Source organism: Spathaspora passalidarum (assembly GCF_000223485.1).
Source record: "Spathaspora passalidarum NRRL Y-27907 unplaced genomic scaffold SPAPAscaffold_6, whole genome shotgun sequence".
NCBI lineage: Eukaryota > Fungi > Ascomycota > Pichiomycetes > Serinales > Debaryomycetaceae > Spathaspora > Spathaspora passalidarum.
The window spans coordinates 863,078-888,184 of record NW_006767430.1 but is presented as its reverse complement, the minus strand read 5'-3'; the positions used below and the strand labels follow the sequence as shown (position 1 = coordinate 888,184).

At 36.7% G+C, this 25,107-nt stretch overlaps 10 protein-coding genes across 10 annotated transcripts; 2 read left to right on the top strand and 8 right to left on the bottom strand. All coding sequences in view use genetic code 12, as the record gives it.

The window, feature by feature from the left end:
- Positions 1-72: 72 nt before the first annotated feature.
- On the bottom strand, positions 73-2,463 carry UTP13 (Utp13p; the record flags this gene model as incomplete). Its single annotated transcript, XM_007377011.1, has 1 exon — positions 73-2,463. The coding sequence occupies one exon, from the start codon at positions 2,461-2,463 to the stop codon at positions 73-75; it is 2,391 nt and encodes a 796-aa protein (XP_007377073.1).
- Positions 2,464-3,256: 793 nt separating this feature from the next.
- Positions 3,257-3,526, top strand: SPAPADRAFT_56956 (uncharacterized protein; the record flags this gene model as incomplete). The annotated part of the gene is made up of 1 exon (XM_007377010.1): positions 3,257-3,526. The coding sequence occupies one exon, from the start codon at positions 3,257-3,259 to the stop codon at positions 3,524-3,526; it is 270 nt and encodes an 89-aa protein (XP_007377072.1).
- Positions 3,527-3,619: 93 nt separating this feature from the next.
- SPAPADRAFT_52221 (uncharacterized protein) lies at positions 3,620-6,142 on the bottom strand (the record flags this gene model as incomplete). The annotated part of the gene is made up of 1 exon (XM_007377009.1): positions 3,620-6,142. The coding sequence occupies one exon, from the start codon at positions 6,140-6,142 to the stop codon at positions 3,620-3,622; it is 2,523 nt and encodes an 840-aa protein (XP_007377071.1).
- A 967-nt stretch (positions 6,143-7,109) lies between these two features.
- On the top strand, positions 7,110-9,893 carry PUT1 (proline dehydrogenase; the record flags this gene model as incomplete). The annotated part of the gene is made up of 1 exon (XM_007377008.1): positions 7,110-9,893. One exon carries the CDS (start codon positions 7,191-7,193, stop codon positions 8,625-8,627), a length of 1,437 nt encoding a protein of 478 aa, XP_007377070.1.
- Positions 8,706-11,441, bottom strand: RAD9 (chromatin-binding protein; the record flags this gene model as incomplete). The annotated part of the gene is made up of 1 exon (XM_007377007.1): positions 8,706-11,441. The coding sequence occupies one exon, from the start codon at positions 11,439-11,441 to the stop codon at positions 8,706-8,708; it is 2,736 nt and encodes a 911-aa protein (XP_007377069.1).
- A 96-nt stretch (positions 11,442-11,537) lies between these two features.
- On the bottom strand, positions 11,538-13,738 carry SPAPADRAFT_156645 (uncharacterized protein; the record flags this gene model as incomplete). The annotated part of the gene is made up of 1 exon (XM_007377006.1): positions 11,538-13,738. The coding sequence occupies one exon, from the start codon at positions 13,495-13,497 to the stop codon at positions 11,653-11,655; it is 1,845 nt and encodes a 614-aa protein (XP_007377068.1).
- An 89-nt stretch (positions 13,739-13,827) lies between these two features.
- On the bottom strand, positions 13,828-15,460 carry SPAPADRAFT_68248 (uncharacterized protein; the record flags this gene model as incomplete). The annotated part of the gene is made up of 3 exons (XM_007377005.1): positions 13,828-14,806; positions 14,963-15,129; positions 15,184-15,460. 3 exons carry the CDS (start codon positions 15,266-15,268, stop codon positions 13,934-13,936), a joined length of 1,125 nt encoding a protein of 374 aa, XP_007377067.1.
- Positions 15,461-16,044: 584 nt separating this feature from the next.
- Positions 16,045-18,261, bottom strand: SPAPADRAFT_141907 (alpha-mannosyltransferase; the record flags this gene model as incomplete). The annotated part of the gene is made up of 1 exon (XM_007377004.1): positions 16,045-18,261. The coding sequence occupies one exon, from the start codon at positions 18,259-18,261 to the stop codon at positions 16,045-16,047; it is 2,217 nt and encodes a 738-aa protein (XP_007377066.1).
- Positions 18,262-18,872: 611 nt separating this feature from the next.
- On the bottom strand, positions 18,873-21,041 carry SPAPADRAFT_52215 (alpha-mannosyltransferase; the record flags this gene model as incomplete). The annotated part of the gene is made up of 1 exon (XM_007377003.1): positions 18,873-21,041. One exon carries the CDS (start codon positions 21,039-21,041, stop codon positions 18,873-18,875), a length of 2,169 nt encoding a protein of 722 aa, XP_007377065.1.
- A 1,366-nt stretch (positions 21,042-22,407) lies between these two features.
- SPAPADRAFT_68245 (alpha-mannosyltransferase) lies at positions 22,408-24,621 on the bottom strand (the record flags this gene model as incomplete). The annotated part of the gene is made up of 1 exon (XM_007377002.1): positions 22,408-24,621. The coding sequence occupies one exon, from the start codon at positions 24,619-24,621 to the stop codon at positions 22,408-22,410; it is 2,214 nt and encodes a 737-aa protein (XP_007377064.1).
- Between the last annotated feature and the right edge of the window lie 486 nt (positions 24,622-25,107).

The following is a 25,107-nucleotide window of genomic DNA, read 5'->3' as shown; positions in this document are numbered from 1 at the left end:
AAATCAAGCAGAAATTCAGGTTATACATTGTAAGGACCAATTGAATTTTCCATTCATTACTATATAAATTACTTATGCTATAAGTTTATTCATTTGTTCAACAGCATAATCCAAGATATACGTTTGTTCAATCATATCATCAATTCTTGAATAATGTCTTTCGTTATAAGGAACTATAGAATCCATGATTTTCATCAATCCAGGAATATCAACCAACTTTTCCATGGCTATATTATTCAATATAACGGCTAATAACTTCTGACTCAATTCGAAAAACTTGAAGTTAATATTCCAATCTCTGACCTTTTTGAAAAGCTTAATCAATTGATCATCATTTAATTCAACAATCGTTTCTTCTAATTGCTTAGAACCAATTGGTGATTCAGGATCTTCGTTAGTTTCAATACTTGCCTTGATGACATTATAAAGACGCATAGAATGGTCTAGAGTTAATGCTAAAAGGAAGGCATTGGCCCAATCCTTGTTCTTGATAAAGTTAGACAAGTTTTGTTCTTGTTCGATTCTTTCTTTGTTCTGTTGTTCTTTCAAAAGCAATTCTTCTTCGGTGTTATCAACCCACTCAGTTAATTTCCCATCGGCATCAGCACTGATAAAATCTTGACCATCTTCTTTCACATCAAGAGCCCAGATTCTATTGTCATGATTATCCAAAGATTTAATGACTTCTCCACTCTTGTAATCCCAAAGCTTGATTAATCCATCGGCACCTGCTGATAATAATTGTGGGGAATCAGAATTAAAGAACTTGACTCTTTGAATGGAGTTAGTATGACCTTCAAATGTCTTTTTACAACTGAAATCAACCAAAGACCATACCTTGACGGTTTTATCACCACTTGCAGTAGCAATCAACTTATCAAACTTATAGAAATTGATATCCCATAACCCACGTTTGTGTCCTTTTAATATACCGATAGTTTCTCCAGAATCAGTGTTCCATACTTTTGCCAATTTATCATAGGATGCAGTAGCAAAGAATTCATCATTAGGAGAGATATCAATAGAATTTATATCCTTATCATGAGCTCTTCTAGTATATTCGGAAACTTTGACTGTCGAATTAGGAGCAGATGGTATTTTCCATTTTTTGATTGTCAAATCACTGGAACCGGTAAGAATAAATTTAGGGACTTCAATGTTACCGCCAGATTTGGAAATGGATATGGCAGTAACGGCTCCAGCATGACCTTGGAATCTTGCAAATGATTCAAATTCTTCCTCTTCGTCGTTCCATCTCCATAATCTTGCTTCATTGTCCTTAGAGGCAGTAGCTATCCACTTACCATCATCAGAAACGTCAATGGCATTCAATAAATCAGTGTGTCCCTCGTATAATTTCAATTCCAATGGTTTTGAAGGATCAATGACTCTAAGAGCCGGAGAATTGGTAGCTAATGCGACAAGGTTGAATTCAGGTCCAACATATCTTATGTCCGCTATAATACCGTGGTTACCTGCAATACGTTTAACTATTGGGAATTCCAAATGATCTTCTTTGGAAGTGATTGTTTCTTCTTGTAAACTAACTTCAATAATTGTTTGATCACTAACAACCAAATATAATGAAGTATCATCTAACTTAATAACATCGATGATTAATAACTCTTCACTAGTCTTTAATGGAGTAGTTGATTTTGCAACTAATTCTCCAGTCTTGATATCCCATATTCTTAAAATATTTTCTGAACCAGCGGTGTAAAAGTATTGTCTGTTATTATGTTGTAATCTGACAAACCCAGCACTTTCTATCTGTTCATTAATAGGATGGGTGAATAAAGGTCTGAAATTCTTGGTGTTATAAATGATAGCAACATTATCTCTTCCAGCACTAATAAAATATTCTCCTTCGTCATCGAATCCTAGACCTCTCACAGCTGTATTATGTTCCTTGATTGTGTACTTACATTTTCTCTTGACCAAATCCCAAATCTTGACAGTACCCATAGTATCACCACTGGCCAACTTCCAATCAGTGGAATTCAATTCTCCATAGAAATTCAAGGAACAAATGGTAGTACCGTGACCCTTTAATGAATGTGTAACATAACCATTTTGAATATCCCATACAGTGATAACCCCATCGGAACCACCAAATGCAAATAAACTCGAAGTGAAATCAGCAGTGGAAATGTATACTGGCGAAGGCAATTTAAAAGTCTTGGTCACGGTTCCTAAAGTCACATCGAAAATTCTTAACTGTTGAGATTGTGATAATATAGCCAAGTTCTTTCCGTCTGGTGTAATGACTACATTGGTGATTAACTCTCCATCACCTTCTATTTTATGTATTATTTCATTAGTGTATAAATTGGTAATAATGACATCTTCATTTAATGGAGTAGCCAAAAATTGACCATCGGAAGATATGGTACAACTGATGCCTCCCACATAGAATGGTTCTATGTTATTATGCTGTTTATATGTGGTTTTTAACGAAGCCATGGTTGGATAGTTGTACTTGTAGATGGTATTAATTTTTCATTTTAGATTCTCTAAAAAAATTTGGTAATGAGCATCTCACCGACCGGAAGTCGCATTTAATACCTTTGTCACGTGATGTTAAAGTACTTCCGGGAACAAACCATAATCTCACCCAAGTCAATATTGAAACAATCTTGATCGCCGACATGATAAGAAGATTGTTGATAAGACTGAAAGAAGTATCTAGAGAGTATCCTAGTCATTTGTTATGTGCTATTGTTTTAAATACGTAGGTATCTGTCATATTAAAGTCATGTTCCAGGTTGAAATTGGCCATAACACCAGCTATTTAGCCTTTTGATTCCATTTGAATTATATAGCACATACCTTTATTTGCAGTTATTTAGTGTGCTACTTGGTTGCAGAATGTTGCTATTTGGTTGTGTGTGTTGCAAACTGATGACTATCTTAGGGGGGGAGATGATTTCCTGAGCAATTGTCTAGCCTGTGTCATTTTCATGCTTTCTTTCCTATTTCAAATGGTGTCCAAACGCTTACAATAACCCAATTGGTATTACTTACTTTATACGGAGTATCATCAGAACAGATTGTACCACCCGTATTTATTTATCAGCAAGCAAAACAGTTTTGGTTGCCTTTTTTTAAGTTGTATAGTTGCGCTACCAATTTTGCCAATTAAGCAACGAGTTAAAAACGAACGAAAAAAAAACCACACTGCTCCGCAAAGCAATAAAAAAAATCTTATTCAAAATCAACAATCTTTACCACACCATAAATAATTCAAACACGCACAATGTTATCTATATCACGTCACTTGGCAAGATCTACTGTCCGCTCATATTCTACTGTTGCTGCCACTAGCACTCCTAAGAAAGTTGGTGCTTTCAGAGGTGGATTTGTTGGTTTTTTACTTGGTGTAACTGCCACTGGGGTTGTATCATACTATTATTTATTAGACCAATATAAATTAGCCAACACCGTTATAGTTGCTGATATTGTTTCCTTACAAAATTCAATTTCAAGTTTGGAAAAACATATTAAAAATTTAGAAGAAAAGAAATAAAGACATACAAGTGACTAAAAGTGTATGATTTAAATATATATATATATACAGGCACAATACAAATAATTGTTCTATAAACATGAGTTTATTCTTTTATGATGCACTTTGAAGGAGTTGGGCCACATCAGTTAAAAACCATTGGAATTCCTCCTTTGACAATTCTCCTTCTCCCATGACAATTTCTGTTCTCCGTCCTCCAAATTCACCTCCTTCCACAATGGCAAGGGTAATTATTCGATCTCTGAAAAGGAATGGGATTTCTGTACGATGGGTCACATTCACGAAATCGTATCTTACCTTCTCTCCATTAATATTTATGTCAATGGAGGGTTTACACAGTAACTTTTTGTCTCCTTTGAATTTCAAGTTAGATTCTTCCAAGTAACGAGGAAGGTCAGGTTGATTTTTAAACCTCCGAGAACTACTACTGATTTCTTCATCGGATACTTCTTGTTCGGAACTTTCATGATCAATCTTCAACAAATCGCCGGCAATAACTTTCGATAATTGAACGTCACATGCGGCTTTAGGGAATGGAATGGCAATATTTTTGACTGCCTCGGCTGTATACACAAGCATAGTTTCTGGATTGGGTACCCCAAAAGTATTTATATCTGCTTGTATTTCAACCGGAGGGTAGTCCAAGTATTCCTTAACAGATTTGGTAGATCCTTCCAGTGTGTGAAATAACGAAGGCGCAAATCTGATTTGGACCTTGGTAGTGTATGGGATATCCACAGATTCTGCAGCAGAAGGTAATGAAGTGATTATGTCACTGATATAAGGTATTCCATTGCTGACAAATTTGAATTCGCTTTCTGCAGTAACTGTTTCGAACTTGGGGAATAATTCATCGGACTTCTCAGACTTTAAAAGGATGTTACCGAATTGGGCCGTGATTGCTTTGCTCAAAATTGCATCCCCAGGAACGCCCTTTAATCGAGCAGCATAACTAGTGTCATTGAGTTGTTCATAAAGGTTATCAACAGCCGAGTCACTGAAGTAATCGGATAATTCAACCGTTAATGGTTCTTCATCGAATTCAAACCCATCCTCTTTGCTAGATTCTTCTGTCATATCTGTAGTTAAAAGCTCATCTTCGGATGATAACAGTACATGTTCTTTTGTTACAAGTTGATCTGTCTCTTCCTTTGATTGAGATAACTCATCATTGAGCGAAAGCTTCTCAAACTCATCCATGCCAAAATTGTCAGTTTCTTCCTTGAACAAACTTGAAATTCCAGAAAGCTCCTTCAATGCTTTTTCTTCCATTGCTTTTCTTTCCAATGCCTTCTGGTCAACTAATTCATTCAACACATTTGATTCTACTATAGGGTCTCTCATCTTCAGCAATTTGGATACCAAAAGTGGATTAGTTGGTGTTTTGAAATCTTTCATTTGTTGATAAAAAGAATTAGTTGATTTTTCCACCCATGCTAAACTTTCATCATTGCTTACTGGAATAAACTTGTGGTTAAAAAGCTCGTGCTTATTGTAGATTTCGTTGACAATGTGTGGGTTAAAGTCCAAAGCCCAAATCAAGAGCTGTTTGGCTAAATCTATCGAACCCATATATTCAGCATGGATAATGTATTTTCCGTCTTCAATATGCTGGAAATAGACATGGAGTGTTTCTTGAACATACTTGAATAGAAGAGCTGCTCTTCCTGCTTTGTTAAACTGTTCAGCAAGATGTGACAAGTCGATCTCTTTACGCTCAAACCCAGAAATTGTATTTTTGATTCTATGCTCTGCAATATCCAAGCTTGTTTGAGTTCCACTCATGTGTAAAGCCCCGTTCTTCATTTCCACGCTGACACCCAATGCCTTCAATTCTGAAAATAATGATGATCTTTCTGGATGGAGCAAGTATTGCTGTGGTTTGGTAACAGGGACGGTTTTCCTTTCAAATACATCTGTTACTAATTGTCCTTCGGTTTTGGTTAGTTTCCAGATATCCAAAAGTATCGTGTCAATGTAATCCTCTTTTATAACCACTCTCTTTCCCTTTACTTTTCTATATACAACATGGTGGAATTCTGGCTTCTTTTTCATTTCATCGACGTATTCTTTAAGTTGACGTTTTGTGAATGCTTTACTTAGTCCTTTTGAAATGTTTTCGTATTTCAGACTCCCCACGGTATTCTCGACGGGAAGATAGTACTCTATATTAGTTTGAAGGTCTGATGGCGCTATGCTTGTCTTGTCGCTGCTACCTATAGTATCAGCGGTAGTGGGTACAGCTTTCTCACTTTTAAGAACAGACAATAAGGTTGGATTAATTCCCCATGAGCTTTTTGCGGGGGTACTTTTCGTGGGAGATTCTTCAACATCACCGTGTCTTTTCCGCTTATTTTTCTTCTTTTGATAAATTTCTCCTGAAGTTAAAAAGATTCGTTTAGTTCGATCAACCTTAAGCATAGAGGAAGTATCCTTAAGTTCGGGCTCACTAAAATCGGGTATTTTCATCTGAGATACGACACTGGTACCGCTGATGCCCCGTATTAGCGTCCTTATATGAGATTCGCATTTCTTAGAACATCTAATCAACATAATTTTCTTGATACCATATATAGAATTGACGGTTGGTTGCAGATCCTGCTCATCACAATCCATCTTTTCAATTGTGCTCAAAACTTTTTGCACATTTTTCTGTTGAAGGGTGCGGCTTAATGCATGGTCACGTGAACTAAACACCGCTACCAGATTGTTGGAATTCAAAGTTGACTAATTCACAAACATACACACAAATATCGCGTGTAGTCATATGGTTCGTATATGCCTATATAAAAGATAATTCTCATTTGGAACTAAATCAAAACACGAAACAAAGTTTCCAACCGAAATAATCCGACACGGGTTGTACTTTCCGTCCCTTTGTAAAACAAAGAAGATCAGCTCTTTTGTATCGGCTAAAGTACATAATTTATGAGTTACTCCAGGTTTCCCTGATGTCATACATAAGCGAAGATCCCCTTTGGAAACTACAATAACAACGGTAAATAAATTGTTTCATGATTGATTTTCGCCTTGTGGAACGGGAATGTGCACCCGAAAAGTCTTGGCTGATAAGCAGTTTTAAAGTTTAGAAGAAACCTTCGGAATGCGATATGAAGCTACATTGGAATCATAACTCTTACATTCGTCTTTAGTTATGGCATCTCCAAAAAAAAAAAGATTGTACCCTACGGCATTTACATTAGGCAGTTTAAAAGAAAGCACATGCGCTCGGTATAAGGCGGCTGCCCCCCGAATTTTAATTGTCTCGGTGTAGACTACCTTTAGGCAAGTGAGGACATTTTCGCATTTCATTTCCCCAAGAAAAAAAGTGCGGGTGGCATCCTACACCAAACGGTTTTTCGCATTTGAGGGGCAGACAAAAAAAAAAATTTTATGTCGCTTCTGTTTTCCTAATTTTCAAAACAGTGGTCACACCAAATTTTTCCTTCGGGATTCTTTTTTTGGAGCGGAAACTCCGTCGCTTCTGATAACCAAAATTTTTATGCAATCTACACTAAAATATTTGGTGCCATTTACAATGATTATAATCATTACTTTTTGAGATAGTGAGGCATCAAGTGGTCTGTTTCGGATTATAAATAATGACAATATCCTACCCTTCATCTTTTGCCCCAGATTTTCTCTTTCTTCTTTAGGTTATCAAATGTCTCTCTCTTTATATTCTAATGCTGCACTCCGCAGATCAGCCGTTGCTGCTTTACGCACTGCACCAGCTTTGCGCTCGTCATACATACCACTCCGTCATTTCAATATCCACCCTAACAAGAGGGCCACTACCACTATGACCAACACAACCACCAATGTTCCATTGCATACCAAACCAGAAGAACGTAGTTTTGAGCATCTCAGTGTATTTACTAACAAGGAACTTCTTTCTTTCTTAATTATGGGATTGTGTACTTTGAATAAACCTATCCTTAACACCTGCATAAAACTATTCCCATATGTCCCACTTTCCATTGTCAAGGCATTGGTTTATCGTATCTACTGTGGAGGTGAAACCATCGAAGAAGTCAAGACAACCGGGATGAGATTGCACGAACGTGGAATCAATAATATGATGATTAGTTTGACCATTGAAGCTTGTGATGGTAATGACAATGTTGATCCAGAATACATTGTTGATGAAACTTGCAGATCCGTCAAGGAAATACTTGTTCCTCACATGGAAAGCATGCTTGCCAAAGCTTCTGATGTCAACTCCATTCCACCAGGTTATGTTGCCTTAAAACCAACTGGTTTTGCCAAAGATTCAGCCAGAGTTTTGCGTGAATACAACACCACTTCTGCTGCTGAATTTGAAGGATTGGTGGAAAAAGCCACCAAGGTGTGTCAAGCCGTTTACGATGCTAATATCGCCTTGCAAAAGAAGTACCCAGCTAGAGTTGCGCCATTCACTGTAGCCGTTGTTGATGCTGAAAAGCACGAATTACAAGAAGGTGTTTATGAATTACAACGTCGTTTATACTCCAAATTCAACAAGATGAATGAACCTATTTCTGTGGTTGGTACTTTGCAAATGTACTTGTCTGAATCCTCATCCTTGTTAGCCAAGGAAGAGCAATTGGCTGTTAAGAACAATTACAGGGTTGGTTTGAAATTAGTTCGTGGTGCTTACATCCACTCCGAAAAGAACAGAGCTACCATTATCCATCAAACTAAAGAAGACACTGATTTCAACTACAACCAAGGAATTGCATACTGTATTGATTCAATCTTGCATGATAAGGGTAACGAATCCACCATTGGTCACTTGGTGGTTGCTTCTCACAATGCCGAATCCTTGCATTTGGCTAGTAGTGAAGTTTACAATGAATCCACCAAAGACAATAACAACAAAACTAACGTTGTCTTGGGGCAATTAATGGGTATGTCTGATTCTGTGACTTTTGATTTGATTAACAGACACCAAATTGGTAATGTCATCAAATATGTTCCATGGGGTCCTCCTTTGGAAACTAAGGAATACTTGAGAAGAAGATTAGAAGAAAACGGTGATGCTGTTTCTAATGACAATGGATTTAAATTAGTCAAGTCCACTTCTTCGGAATTATTAAGAAGAATTATGGGTAGATCATGATTGAAGATATTTATATAGAATATGTAACGATATAACGCGGTTTAGAAATATAAAAGTTTATGTAAAAGTGTCTGTAGTCTATATATCTATTGTGTATGTCGGTGATTTCCAAATGATTCCTCCAATGACGCACTGAACCAACCATTCCCAATCAACGACTTTTACTTTCTTTGATTCTTTCTGTTTTTTGATATTTCTTGAAGCCATGTTTGACAATACCTTGTTTATGGTGTTTCCATCGTCATACACTATGATATCACCTCCCAACAGCTTGAACAACTTCTGTATTTGTCCCAGCTTAGAGCAGTACTGTAACGATCTAGCTCCAAACGAATGGAATATCAATTTACTAGTTTCCAACGAATTAGCATTAACGTTAATGGTCAAGATAATTACATCGATGCCATGCAACAAGTTATTGTTGAGACTTAGCTGTTCATTCAACATGGCCCCACATTCGTAATTCTTTCTGAACTTGAATACATCGTAACTCTTTACTGCATTCAACCGTTTCGATTGACCCGAAGGTAACAAATAACCCGGCCACGCTTCAAGGGTAGAGCTATCGTTTATACAATCGTCAATATAAACATCTGAAAGAATGGGCCATCCTAAAGCCAATGCTTGGAGGTACTTGGCACTACGACAATAACTGTTTGAAATTAATGCCCCGAAGGATAACCCGGCAAGGTAATCCGATTGCAATACTAGCGAATCTCCAACTGTGCTATACTGAAATATTTCATTGAGCTCCCGATCAATCAATGTTCCATCATTATTTTCAATCATTTGCTTGATTTCATTCTTGCGATCGCCAACTATCCCTGTGATACAAAATAACCTACCAGAAAATAAACTAGTCCTTTCATGGGTCGAGCGACGTAATGGCGATGCTTTACTGCTTACTTGGCTTATAAATGGTATGAACTTGTTTGTTTTTGTCGGAGTCAACGGGACTGTATCACTCAACAAATCGTGGCTTTCTATAATGAGTTGATAGTTCAGTTCATGTAGGGCCCAATCGTCAACTTCCATGAAACACTCAGATAATGATACTCTGAACTCGTGGTCTTTTGGTTTGGAGGGGAACTTGCACAAGTAAACAACATTGTATCCTCGAATGCATTGGATAAATGATGACGATTCCGAACAACCTAATCCAGTGACCACGTATTTGTGAGCAGAGTTCCTGATATTCAACGTGTCACCAATTCTGATATCCAATAGTTTCAAATCAGTATTCTTGATTCGGTAAATCCCATCCCGGAAGTCGACATTCAGATACTCAATATCCTTGTTTACCACCGTGCCACTATATATTTTCAAGTTGTTATATGTAGCCCAAACACTGTTGTGGTTTACAATGTCATCTTGCGTTAACACATTCAGAGTCTCAACTCGCAAGACTTTCGTATCATTACTTTCGTCAAAAGTAGTTTCGTCCATGGTAGGTTGGGAGTCTATGATGTTACGTATCCTTCGTTTACCAGGAATTGGCTCATCTACATCGTCGATATCTTCCAGTTCTGAAGACCCGTCTTCAAATGGAATGTTAAATTGAGGAGAAGAAGGCGGATGTATCCTTGTCGGTTCTTCATCGGGAATAGTTGTTTCCTCTACCTCTTCATCATCGGGTATGGTGGTATTTTCTCGATCTGTTTCCTTGGTAGGACTGCTCGTACGCTTAACTAGTTGCACTGGGGGCGATGATTGACTCGTTAGTGTGCTGGGGCTGGCTAGCACAATTGGTTCACTCTTCATTCGTAAATCAACTGGAGTTTTCATTTCGGGAATTTCCATAGTGGTTTGATTTCGTTTTAATCTTTTGATGGGACTTCCTGGCTGTGACATCTTACGTTTGAGTCTTGTGGCTAGCAAACTGTCCTCGAACTGCTTGTTCTCGGACTCTTGTTCATCATCACTTTGTACTTCAAGTGTGTCGTTGTTCCCCTGGCTTGTAGTAGTTATATCTGCCTGTTCTTGGGTGTTGAGCACTTGTGTATGGGATATGAATTCGGGTGGAGGAACAAGAAGTTGAGGGGAACTGGTCATAGTCTGTTTCTCTGGTGAGCTTGTAGATATGTTTCCGTTTTGGTTAATTGGTTGTGTTTCTTGGTTTCCTGAACTAAACTGAAAAGATTCTAGTTTGATTTTCTGGGTTTGATCTATAAGTTGGGTTTGTGCTTGGGTAAAGGCTTGAGTGTCTCCGTCTATTTGTTGAATAAAATTGTTGTCTATTCTCTGCGTATAATTGTCTATTTGTTGTGTAAAATCGTTGTCTATCCTCTGCGTGTAATCGTCTATTCGTTGTGTTTGGTCGTTGTTTATAATTTGAGTGTCTTGTAGTTGATAATCACGTCGTACTTGGTCGTGACTGGCTCCCGATGACGGGGTTTCCGTCTCATATGAAGCAATCACGGGTGATTCACTAATTTCTGGTAGATTTGGGACATGCCGTACGCGTGTTTTCTGATCACTTGAAGAAGGTGAGTCTATAACTTGGGTATCACCTATAAATTGTGACTTGGGTGATTCTATATGTTCTTGCTCAATCACTTGGGTGTCCTGTAGATAGCTCAACGGTATACTCCCATTTTCTTTCTTTGACGGAGTGGAGAATATATCTTCATTGAATATTTCACATTGCGTTTGATCTAGCTCAGTTATGTCTGGGTGTATTTGAGATTGGTCGTTTCCAAACACCAAACTTGAATTGTAGTCTTCCCGGATCTTTAGCGAAGATATATTAACCTGATGGGTTTCCTCATCTTGCTGGGTTGGATTGGAGGCAGTGTTCATCCGGTTTACCTTCATTACCAGTGTTGTAACATTTTGCTATGAATCTTCTATAAATCATTTTTTATTTTTTTTTTTTTTTGGCTATGATAAGAGAGGGTTCTACAGAATATGGAAACTTTTCAACTTTAACTATTAAACTGCACACTGCAAACTACCTATTAGGACATTTCTAGATTAACTCGGTACTATTACAGAATACTATACAAATATTATATACATAAAATCATCAAACATAAGTTGAGTTATTGCTTCCTCCAAGTTGACTCATGATCGCTTCGAATGAGAGTCCTTCGTTGTAACTACTGGTGGAAGTAACATTGTCAGCAGCAAGAGCTCCAGTCAGAGGTCGATAATCTCGTTTCACGACAAAAGCAGCAAATAACCCAATTCTCATATCCCTCTTGTGGCTTTTTACATATGATGGCATATTATCGTCCCTGAAATCAATAGGCATGATATACGCATCTTTGACAAACCATGGCTTACCTGATAATACACCAACCTTATCCTCAAGTAACAAATACTGATACAACTTATTGAATTGGTCTTCTTGGAGAGGGGCATGTTTAATCTCGACAAATATCAAGTCTCGGGAGCTTGTAATTTTGTTTAAATATCCATCGGCAACTTTTCGATCTAGTCTTCCTTGAACATGGTAAATTTTTTGATCTAAAATATCATGACATATAGCTTGACCTTTGGCATGGTTGATGGAATAATTGGTGCAAGTATGGAATTCTCCAATTGCTTCAAACTGAGTGAAATCAGGAAACTCGATGGTACCTTCCCAAACTTTCGGATTAACAATCTCAACTGGTTTTATGGGTTTTCCACCTGTTAATATTGGGAATAGAGCATCCTCGTCCGGGTGCTCTACTTGTTCCAAATCGCTTGATTCAGAAGATTTCGTTTCGGGAGACAAATTTTGTTTTTCAGATGTTGCTTCAGTCTTGACTGTATTTTCTTCTACTTTTTCTTGCTTCTTCTCCTCCTCCTCTTCGTCGTCATCGTCATCATCATCAGAATCTTCTATACGAGGGTTGAGATTATTATAAGTACTTTGTTCTATACTACTAGCAGTTATACTTGGTTTCCTTACATCAGGAGTACCCTCTTCTTCACTAGAGAAAATCCTATGATCAACCTTCTTGGTAGTTATACTTGCATCAATCCAATCAACTCTATCGTTGTCATTCTCATTTTCTTTAACAATGTCACCTTTATGGGTTCGTCTGATAATTTCATTGGTGTCATTTTCATGCAAGATAATGTTTTTAATGTTTTCTTTATTTTGAGCTTCAATTTTCTCGATATTCTGGTTGATTTCTTTAGGAGTCTTCTTGACAATATCTTCAAAAGTAATGGTGCCCAGTAAAATATCCTTCATGAAATACTTCTTGAGTAAGAACAAGATTCTTCTACCTTCTGAAGTATACAATTTCCCTTGGAATTCTCGGAATATGATATCCTCGATCTCTAACGCCCATTCAGTAGCCTTGAGCTCTTTTGCTTCAGTTGAACTTTGATCTTCAGGTGGGAAGCTTCTTTTGAAAAAGTTGAAAAATGCCTTGGCGGTGCTTAATCTGGTATCATCCTTTAAACTATCAAGGGTGACAACTGGTTTGGTATCTAGTTTAGGTTCTTCTTCCTCGGTGCTAGTTTTCTTCTCGGGGGTTTGTGATTTTGCCGACCTTCTTTTAAGTTTTTCTTTGTCGTATAACTCAGGACTGCATTGATCGCAGGTGTAATTTTCTGGAATACGCTTGTTTCTGGTAAATCCCATACACTTTGCGTGTTGCCACGTGTTACACTTGTCACATTGGATAAAAGTACCACCTTGATCGTTTTCTTCGTCATAGTTATCTTGATTTGTTCCACAGGGGCGACAATCAACCACCCCTTCGTCTTCTTGTTTATACTCCTTGTCATCCTCGTGTACACCTTCTTGAATCTTTTGTTTCTTCACACGGTGCTTATCAAGCAAATCAAGATCATCCCCGATGATCTCGTCTGTGAATCTCTTGCTGTGTTTACCCTTGGTACTTCGCGAGGAACGTCTTTGTGCTGTCATGGCTGGCTAGTTTTCTTTTCGTGTGACCACTTAGAGTTTTTTGTATACAAAAGGGGGTCTGTCGCAAAGGAAGGGGGAGCAAAGAAATTAAATAATATAGAAAGTATTGGATAAAATGAATATAGATTAAGGTCTATTTATTTAGAGATATTTCTCAGTTTGATTTGGTGATATTGCTGTGTGTTGTTGAACTGATAGCTTGGGACAACCAGCTTGTAATTTCTTTGCCGTCAAAAAATTTTTTCCTTGATAGAGAAAAAAAAAAAGAACGGAATTTAACGCGAGGCAGATTTTTTTTTCTTTCCATGGGGCTGACTATATCAGGTGACTACGCTGGCAGCCTTTCTTCATTACGTATAGATCAGATACATAGAGACGCCCCAATTATCCGTAAGGATAAAACTATTATAATATCTCACCAAAAATGATTGTCTTTCTATTCAATAACTGAAATCTTTTCACTTCTGAATATACATTCGACATTTTTGGGCAACAATAATTGTTGAAAATGGTTAGAAGTAGTTGGCCACACAATTGACTTGGGCAATTTGCTCGTTGAAAGATCAAAGACTTTCAAATTGGGAGGTACATAATCTATATCCACCTTTTTGATCTTACACTCTCGCATCTCGAATCTGAGTAGCCTAAAGTTGTAGTTTCGGTTAAATAACGGGAACTTCAGAGTCAACTTTTTAATTGGATTACAATTTACTCTTAATTGGAGAAGGTTAGGAGGAAGTATCCAACCGTCTAAACTCTTGATCGAGTTCGAAGAAAGATCTAATTTGTATAAATTCTTGAGTTGACTCCAATCACTGTACGATAATACATCCTTAATCTCATTATGTATCAATCTCAAGGAAGTTAGTGATGGAGGAAATAGGAAATGTGACAAATTGCCGAAGTAACAGCAATGTAATGCCAACCCTGTCAAATTACTCGGGAATTCTCCCACTTGTCTCTTGGACAACTTCCACGGTACTTCTGCCGCAACTAATGTTTGTAAATCCCCGGGTAGTCTCTTCAAAGTTTGAAGGTGCTGAATTGGATTACCAGAAATATCCAAGAATTTCAATATTGGTGGCCACCCAATGGTTTCAACAAGTTCTTTCACGGCATCATCATCAAATTCATTATCTGCCAACAGTAAATACTCGAGACTTCCCGGCCATGACTTCCCCAGGATCGTATATATTTCATTCTTTGCTAAACTTAGATATTTCAAGCCAACAGGCAACTCGTCAACTACGATGGATTCCAATCCAGCGTTTACTAAGTAAAGACGACACAAGTTCTCGGGTACCTTAGCCTGAAAAAATAAATAATCTAAGATGTAACAATTAGACAAGATAATAGTATTAACACCTTCAGGAATTTTCACCGCGAAAACCTCAGAGGTCCTAAATGTTGACATGCTAAGAGATTCCAACTTATCAGGAAACCTAACCTTCAGCCAATCACTCACATTGAGATATGAAATTTCAATGCTAGCGAGATTAGGATGGTTACTAAATCTCGGATTATTATTCAACTCCAGTTGTATCATTCTCAAATCCATTCGTGACAAAAGAAGTCTCTTTAAATTATCCAATGATAATAAATACTTGAAATCCTCGATTGTAATCTTGCAACCTACAAGTACAACGTGTATTTCGCCAATTTTGTGAAATATATCATGATACTTACGTAAAATCTCCATTACATCTTTGAAATCGCTACCACTATGTATCAAATCTACTGTGTTAGGGGTAACGTCAGGGAAATTATCCATAAATTGGTAAATTGCAGTCGATCCTTGAACTAAGACATTTTTATAACCACAGCTGGTGCATTTAATTCCATTATATGATGGAGTTATTTCAAGGTGTAGTCTATGGTAGTAATAATTACGACTAAACCCTTTGATTTTGCTATCAGGAAAATGTATAAGGAAATCAGCTAGATATTCTGGAGTAAGAAAACCAAAAATGGATGTAATAATAAGATCAGGAAATTGGGGAAAGTAGGTTGTTAGAAACTTTACTAGGTATTCGTCACTGTCAGTCATCTTTAATCAATTATATACTTGTTTCTTTGTAAATGGTCCAAAGATAATTTTTTGCATCTGGCTCTCGCTTAACAAAATGAAAACAACTTTTGTGGCCAAGCCTTAAATTGCCCAATCGGGAAACTTGCGTGCAACGTTATTCGGAAGGGTATATTTAAATACAAGTTATTTCGGATGTAGTTTTTATAGCATCAACACATCATCGCTCGTTTCCTACATATTCTATTGAGAAGTAAGTTCAACATTGCATCGAAACTCACAATCTTTTGGTTAAAAGTCAAAGCTCTAGCCATTGAACGTTTTTGTTAAATATTCGTTTAGTCAGAATTATATGCAGCGTCTATATATACAGAAGAAAATATTGTACATTTTGCAATAATTTTGCAGCTATAAGTAGCAGGAATTTATCTCGGACTTGTTGAAACTTTTGCTTGATCTTATCCTACTACACCCAATAAAATGACAGGTGTTACAATTTAATGTTATAGCTGAGTGCTTCATTATTCCTCTCCAACCCAAATATCAGCATAATAATCAAACAAATTCTGTTCCCATTCTTTATACTCAATCAATGAGCCTTGGATCCTATTAACCTTTCCCATAGTAGATAATCCCCCGACTATATCGTATGCACACCATGTATACCCTCGACAATATTTATGTTGATCCCAGCCTCTCATTGGCTCGCCTAGCACATTGACATGAATTGATCCATCATATGGTGGGATTATAGCATTACGAATCCTCAATGGGGACAGATAGTGTTTTTTGAATGAGTCTTCATCCTGAGGAAGGAATTTCAACCCGGTATTAAAGGTTATTTCCTTGGAATAATCTACTATATCTGCATAATGACAATTTGCAAATCCCGAATTGATCCATAGTAAAGTATGACCATCTTCATCACTGATATGCCCGGGGTGAGAAGAACATAATTCTTGAGAACGTAGTGGCTTATCATCCGGACCTAGTCTTTCCTGGGGATCCGTTAAGTTCCCTACAGATGCAGCTCCGAGGGTATTGACATAATAATTTTCGTCACCATTGAATGCAAATCCAAGAAAGAATAATTCTTTGTCTCCGTACACTTTACTGGATATTGGTGAGAAGAAATTAATCTGCAGAATAACAAGCATGGAATTGAAATGAATGTTTCTATTAAGAACAACTAACCCGGCCTCGATGTAATGATACAATTTATCGAAGAATGGTCTTGATATACTATAATCCGTCATTATTGGTATATCAAACATGATTGAATCAATCGTAGCTGGTCCTAACCTTTTAAGAAACTCGCAATCATCCAGTTTCCGGAAGGCGGATGTACGGTCCCGAAACATTAATGCTCCAGTTTCTTGATATTTCTTTATATTGAAAAAGTATTCTGGTGATTGCAACATGACTGTATCATCATCAATGAGAATAAACTCTTCAAAAGAATTGAATATGGTAGCCAAGAATTTATTTCCAAAATATTTGAATTTGTCTCTATAGTGGCGATCAATGGCATTGGCAACACTAACAAACCATATCTCCTGCTTGGGCAATCCTCCGGGCCCCAAATAGTCAGAACCAAGATGCTTAGCTACTTTATCGTATGATTTAGGTAACGTTATGAAATCAGATTGGGCAGCAGTTACTAGTTTCTGTTTTGTATCGAATGATAATGGTTCAAAGTTGACAATTTGAATGGGAAGGGTGTTTTTGAGGGCCCGTAATAAGTGAATAAGATTAACCACGGTATCTACATGCGAATCTGGCATGGTTAAGACTAATCCCTTACCATTACATTTGTTTTTGAATTCACTAAGGAACGACGAATAGGTCTTGGAAGTTGATCTTTTTCCCCAGTATCCCTGGCCTGTTTTGAGAGTAGGTGGGTCAAAAAACGTTGCTCCTGACCAATGTTCATATAATGGGTATTCAAAGGATAACCAAGGGTACACTCTATGTTCAAATGCATTTAATCCTACTGATTTAAAATCAGTCATCCTTTCTCGTTTGGTCTCTACAAATGCAGGAGCTTCAAGTATTTGTGTTTTCTGTCTATTCACAAAGCTTTTGGTGGCCTCTATTTGGGTTCTGTTGTCATTAGTAACATAGCATTTGTTAAAGATTCTCAACGTTGAAAGATACTCCACTATAGTCTGTACATGATCATTCTCTTTTGCTTTGTTGTATTTTTCTCTAATGAAGTTGGCTAACTCTTTAACATCTCTTCCACCTCGGTTAGCATAAAATTCTTGTTTGAATTCATCGTAGTGTTTATGTCTAAATTCCAAAAATTCCTCAAAGTTGTAGTCTATGTTAAACTGTGTATCAGGATCTAATTTCCAGTTTTGGTCAGCCACATATAAATTGCGAAAGTACAAATCACACCTTTGATTGAAATCAAGGTTGGATAGCACACTGCTTATTTCATGATTCTTGAATATCTGGTCGTATACCAGAGAATGTAACTCAGTTTCTAGGTTAGACAGATCTTGCAAATCTGCCTGTAATAATTTTATTATGGGATCTTCTTTGAATGAGGGTAACTCTAGCTTATTTTCAGGAACCGCTTGTTCCCAGTCGTTGCTTGTAGAGGAGAAATTCACAGAATGTGTTTGACTCGGGAGGAATTGTATTACGCTTATCCAAGTTAGTGCAGATATAAACCAAGTTATTACCACAAGATAAAAGAACAACCTTGTATTACTCTTGCTATGTCTTGTCATACCACTACCCATATTCTATAGAGCTGATAAAAAAAAAGAAAGATACATGTATTCTTCAAATTTTTAAATTGTCAAAAGCTGGAGATGTTTGGGGTGTGTTGCAGTGAACGATCTAAATTTTTTGTGTACTGTTTCCAATTTAACTATAGATGCAAAAAAAGCCTCTTTGAACGTGGGTTTTTTACCCAGATTGGAAGGACCCCAGATCTACTACGGTCCAAAAACAGTGGCTATGCATATAGTTGCTTTACACAAGGCTTGGTAACATCTCTTGTGCCGTTATGACGTACCTTACTATTGTTGGTGAAAACTTTTTCTATTGTTGAGATTATGTAAGATTTTGTTTTGAGTGGGAATCACGGGTACTGCATGGATGTTAATGGTTGCTTTGACACACATAAGGTTATCCAGTTCATCCATGACGTATTTGCTATATTCATTCTGAAGTAAATCCTCGACCAACGGCAGCAACTAGATCGGTACTGTGCCTGATTGTTATGGGGTACACGTTCCATTCAAGTATGTGGTAATTCAAGCCTTTGTGTGGGGGGCTTTAAATTATGCTCCGCCTTTATTGTTTGTTCTAAAAAAATTTATTCTATTTATACTGCTTATTCTAACGCTAAATATGTGTCAGCATAATACTTGAATAATGCCGTTTCGTGTTCTTCAAATGTAATTACCTTTCCTTCCAAATAGTTACTGCTGCCATCTTTCTTTTTTCCACCAATACTGGAGAATGAACACCACATATACTTGTGGCAGTATTTAGTTGACTGCCAACCTCTCAGCGGTTCATCTTCAATATTATGATGCCAGCCTCCATCATATGCAGCAATAATAGCATGTTTTATAATTAAAGGACTAGTGAAAAATTCCTTAAATGCCTCAACTGTTTGTGGGACAAATTTGAATTTGGTGCCAACCTTTGATTCCATTTCGTAATCGACTCCACTTGAATGGTGGCAAACCGATAGTCCCGAGTTAATCCACAATAATGTATGTTCATCTTCATCACTTATATGGGCCGGGTGGGCCGAACAAAGTTCTAAGGAATAATGTTCTTCCCCATTTTTCCGAAGTCTATCTTTAGGATCAGTTATTACCCCCGCGGCTGCAGCTGCCATTCCGTTAATATGATATTTTTCATCTCCATTTAATGCCATACCTAACCAAAATAGCTCTTTATCTCCGTAGACTTTTTTTCTAATCTGGTCAAAGAAATAGGTTTGAAGAGTGACTAAGATTGAATCAAAATGAAGTTTTCGATTCATCATGACTAGTCCAGCTTCAATATAATATGTCGTTCCTTTGAAAAACTCTCGATCAAGAGTGTATTCAGTTATTATGGGAATATCAAACATAGCTGCATCTACAAGTGATGGTCCCAATTTTTTGAAAAATGTTCGCTTACCTGAACTACCTGTAGTTCTATCACGATACATCACGGCCCCTTTTTCTTGATATGATTTTAGATTAAAGAAAAACTCGGGCAGTTTTAACATTGCAGCATCATCATCAACAAGCATGAATTCCTCAAATGAATTGAAAAACGCAGCCAAGAATTTATTTCCAAATCGAGTGAATTTGTCTCGATAATTCTTGTTGATGGCATTATGAACACTTACAAACCAGACCTCTTGTTTAGGTAATCCACCTTCATTATGATTGAAATAATCATCACCAAGATATTCCGCTACTTTTTGATATGACATGGGTAAGGTTTCAATATCATCACGAGCTGCAGCCACAATTTGCTTTTTATTTTCAAGAGCCAAATCTTCAAAATTGACAATTTGAATTGGTAGTCTGTTTTTAAGGGCACGTAACAATCTAATCATGCTTACAACACCGTGTGTGTGATGATCTGGTAAAGTTAACACTATACCTCTACCGTTGAGTCTATTTTTGAACTGTTTTATGAAATTTGACGAACTTTTGGATGTAGATTTGCTTTTGTATGCTTGTGGATTGAGAGATTGTGCATCAGGGGGTTCATGAACCATAGCACCAGTCCAATGTTCATAAACAGGGTATTCGAAAGTCATCCATGGATACACTCTGTGTTCAAAAGCAGAAGGTTCGATATGTTTTGCCACAGACAATTTCTCTGGGTCGGTATGTTCAAATGGATATCGATCTGACTCTCTATCAAGAATCTGTCTTTGATAATCTATGAATGAATTTACTTTGGATATTTGATCTGGATCTTCATTTGTGACAAAACATTTGTTGAATACTCTGACTGTGGTAAAATATTCCACTAGTTTTTGAGGAAATTCGTCGTCTTCTTCACTTTTGAATCCATTAAATTTATCCTTAATGAAATCTTCCAATTTCTTATCATATTGATTTGGCTCTTTTGGTTTATCTTTTTTTCTATCAAACTCTGCTTTAAAGTTTTCGTAATTTTTCTGTCTATATTCTCGAAATTGTGCTGATTTGTGATCAGGTTTCATCTGTTGATGGGGGTCGAGGAACCAGTTATTATTCTTGACATATAAATTGTTAAAGTATAATTGACATCGTTGATCGAAATCAAGATTTGCAAACACCGATTCCATCTCGTGATTGGCGAAGATTTGGTCGTAAATTGACGCATGAAGATCTACTTCTCTAGTGTCCATCTCAATCATTTCCTGTTGTAACAATTGAATTGCGGGTTCTTCAACAAGATTGTTGGTTTCTATTAGTGCCAGGTCAATCAGTAATTGAGTGCTATCAGCATCATCAGCATCATGCGATTTGAGGTAGATTGACTCTAGTTCTTCATAAGCCATCTCTCCATGATAAGAAAAATAATAATACAAAAAGAATAGTATTGACAACGTGCTCATGGCATAAAACAGGGTTGCTCTCCCCCTCAGATGCCCCAAACGTAGGGATGTCATGGCTATGTATATTTGTATAGGAAAAGAACAGTAGAAGGAATGCAAGAGAAACAGGAAGAGGATTAGTATGCCAATTTGTACAAGTCATGGGCTACATCTTTAATTATATACGTAATTTAAAGCCAAAATATTTTTATTACAGGAAAATTCTATTAAAAAATTATTGGCACGGATGATCTATCTAACCGGGCAGGCGTGTTTTTATTATTATTATTCTTATTTTTATTTTTAGTTTTATTTTCTTTCTTTTTTTGTTTTAAACTTTTGTTTTACCGCTCTGCCTTGTAAGTAAATTTAGCAGTCGCATTACCATAGCAACGTTCTCTAGACAAAATAATAAGCCAATGTAGAAAGATTCCACAAGCAAGATAGCAGCCACGTGCTAGGAAATTATTTCATTTATGAATGATCCATTTCTGTATGATTAATTACGAAATCTAGTTCTGGAATTCCGTAATGATAGTGGGGGTGAATCATGTCACGGCTAAATGATGTGGTGGTGTCACCCAGACTTTTTTTTTCTTTTCACATGACTATACATGCGCTAGAAAATTATTTCAAGGTTACTCTTGGTACGAAAAATAATCCAAACTCTATGCATCTCCATGTATGAACACGACTGTTAAGAAATATTTAAATTTCTTAAATGTCTAAGAAATTTGATAGCTTACGTGTATTAAATTGTCCTTTCGGGAATCGATAAAAGTAGAGTGTGTTAAGGTATCATGATAGTACAAAATTCCGTGGCATGTAGTTTTCTTGATATATATATCACATTTAACAAATGCCATGAATTAATTTTCTATATTCATCGCAATTCTTGGATCGTGTTATCAGCTTATGACGAGAAGAACTAGACGATACAATTTCTGATAGGTTGGAAGTATCTGTCATGTTTTAATATAATTTTCTATGCATTTCAAAGAACGTGGTAATGGTTATGAACTCATACATTACGAAAAAGTTTCTGTATTGAAGTTTATAATTAATAGTTTAAATTTTATTTAGGGATGACGTGTGGTCTCGAACAGTCCCTCGGATAGCATGCATAACTGTATGGAATATTCTCTTTTAGCTATGTTATAACAATAGGTTTAAGTCATTTCAAATCATCGGTTATATATGCTAGTTTTGAATGTCCCTACCTAGCCTTGCATCATTCCAGTAAAATGTATAAGCGCTATACATTGCTCTTACTTAAAGCAATTTAAGTAAAAACAAAAAATGATAAAAGAATACACGGGGGGGGGTAGGGCTACTCTACTCCTGTCCAAATATCACCATAATAGGTAAACAAATCTCGTTCCTGTTTCGAAAAAGTAATGATTTTACCCTCTATCGTATTATCGTCTCCCGAGTTGGTACGACCACCGACGCTAGAATATGCACACCATAAATACCCAGAACAATAGCTGCTCATCCTATACCAACCTTTTCCTGGCTCATCTTGATTGTTTTTCCTTGCGGTAAAATCTTCAGTAACTGGAGGAATGATTGCGTGGGAAATACGAACAGGGTCATAATAAAACGCTTTCAATGCATCACCAGCATGAAAATTCTTAAACCGTTGCTGTTTCTTAATCTCGTTGTCAAAGTCAACGGTGTCTGCTTTATTGCAAAATCTGAATCCTGAATTGAACCAAAGTAACGTTCTACCATCTTCACTAATATGACCAGGATGAGAAGAACAGATTTCTTTGGAATGGTGTGGGGTTCCATTAGGTCGTTGTCGGTCGTCTATTCCCGTTAGTTCACCAACAGCAGCTGCAAAGTAATCATTAAAAACATATTCCTCATCTCCATTAATGGCAAACCCCAACCAAAACATCTCTTTGTCGCCCCATAGCTTTGAACTTGCTGGTTTTAAAAGGTTTATTTGAGCCATCATTAATATCGAGCTAAAGTGTCTGTCTCGGTTTAACACAACCAATCCTGATTCCATGTAGTGACGTAATCCACGAAAGAATTCTCTTTGAGTAGTATATTTGGTCATCGTGGGGATGTCAAATACAATTGAGTCAACCAAGGACGGACCCAATGTTTTAAAGAAAGTCCCGTCTTCAATCGGTCTGGTTGCGGGACATGTTCTATCTTTATAAAAATATGCTCCAGTTCTTTGATATCCTTCTAATTGGAAAAAGAATTCTGGGTTTTCTAAAAATACTGTATCATCATCAATTAACAAAAATTCATTAAATGAGTTGAAAATCGTGGCTAATAACTTATTCGAGTAGGATTTAAATTTATCCCTGTAAAACCTATCAATTGTACCATAGATATTAACAAACCAGACTTCTTGCTTAGGCAACCCTCGATCACGATTGTTTATATAATTTGCGCCGAGATAGCTCTTGACATTTTCGTAAGATTTCGGTAATATATACCAATCATTCCTTGCAGCCTCAACTAACTTTTGTTTGGCCGCAAAAGATAATTCCTCATAATAGAGAATTTGTATGGGTAGTTTATTGTTTAATGCCCGTAATAAGTGAATTAATCTTACTGCCGTATCCACACTTGATTCTGGAATAGTTAGTACTATTCCTTTGCCATTACATAGCTGTTTAAATTCCTGCAAAAAATTGTTTGATTTTGTTCTGTCTCGCTTTCTAGAATTGGACTTTTGCTGTATGATTGGTTTGGTTAAATCCGGTGGTTGATAATATCTGATTCCACTCCAATGTTCATAAATAGGGTATTCAAAAGAAAGCCAAGGGTATATTCTTTGTTCAAATGATGATAAACTGTAAGGCTTTTGTACCTGCTTAATTTCGGAAGATATAACCATACCCGAATCTTTTGCAAGCTTGGATACCTTTTGTTTTTGTTCCTGAATAAACTGAGAATGCACTCGAGTATCAGCAACATAACACTTGTTGAATATTCTCAATGTAGATATATAATCCACCATTGTTTGCTCCTGCTGTGGTGATTTGTATTCCTGGAATTTTGATTTGACAAACTCCTCAAACTGGTCATTTCCTTCCGAAATGACATTGCCTTCATAGAATTCTTTTTCCAAAGTTTCCTTGTGATTAGTTTTAAATTCTCGATATTCGGCCCTATCAAAATGAATATCCAAATCAACGGAAGGATCAAGAAACCAATTAAGATTCCCTTCAAACAATTTTTTAAAGTATAATTCACACCTTTGATCAAAATCTAAATTGGCAAGAATGGAAGTAAACTCATGACGACTGAATATTTGATCATAAATACTAGAATACTTGTCCAGACCAGCTTCATTATCTTTGGAATATAATTTCTTCAAATATTTAACAACATTTGTCCTTTCCCAAGCTCCTAAATTTTCGAGAACAACAGATTCCGAAATGTATACTGATTGAGTTGCAATTTCAAATTGTGGTTGGGCTATATACCATTGCAAATAATATAACATCACTATTATCCAAAATACAAGCACGGAAATACCAACGGTATACCTTCTGGATTTATACTTCATCGGCATGCTAGCTTAGGAAGAGAAGTAGTTTATCTACATTTTAAAGCAAAAAACATGGCTTCTTTTAATGATCACAATAGATTTGATGACCTTCAAATTATTTTTAACAATACGTAATTGTTCCATCTAAATATTTTTTAGAGTGATTTTTAACACACATTGGTAGCTGCAAACTGGGGGGATCAAACTAATTTACGCCAGTATCATGGCTATCTCATATTGTGCACCCCATTATTTCATGGCTATAAATTGTAAGTTCTACCATAATTCGAAACGTTGAAGGATTTCATCTGGAATATTTCAGTATTAAACTACTGAAAAATATGCGCGAATATCATTTTTGTAATACCTTGGTATAACCGAAACCTGTATTGTGACTCTAGTAATTATATCTCTATCCAAACTTTCAGTTTTATAATACCTACATCATCTCTACAATGTATATTGTTTGGTAAGCTATGTGCTTCTAGTGGATTCTAACAAAGTTAGTAT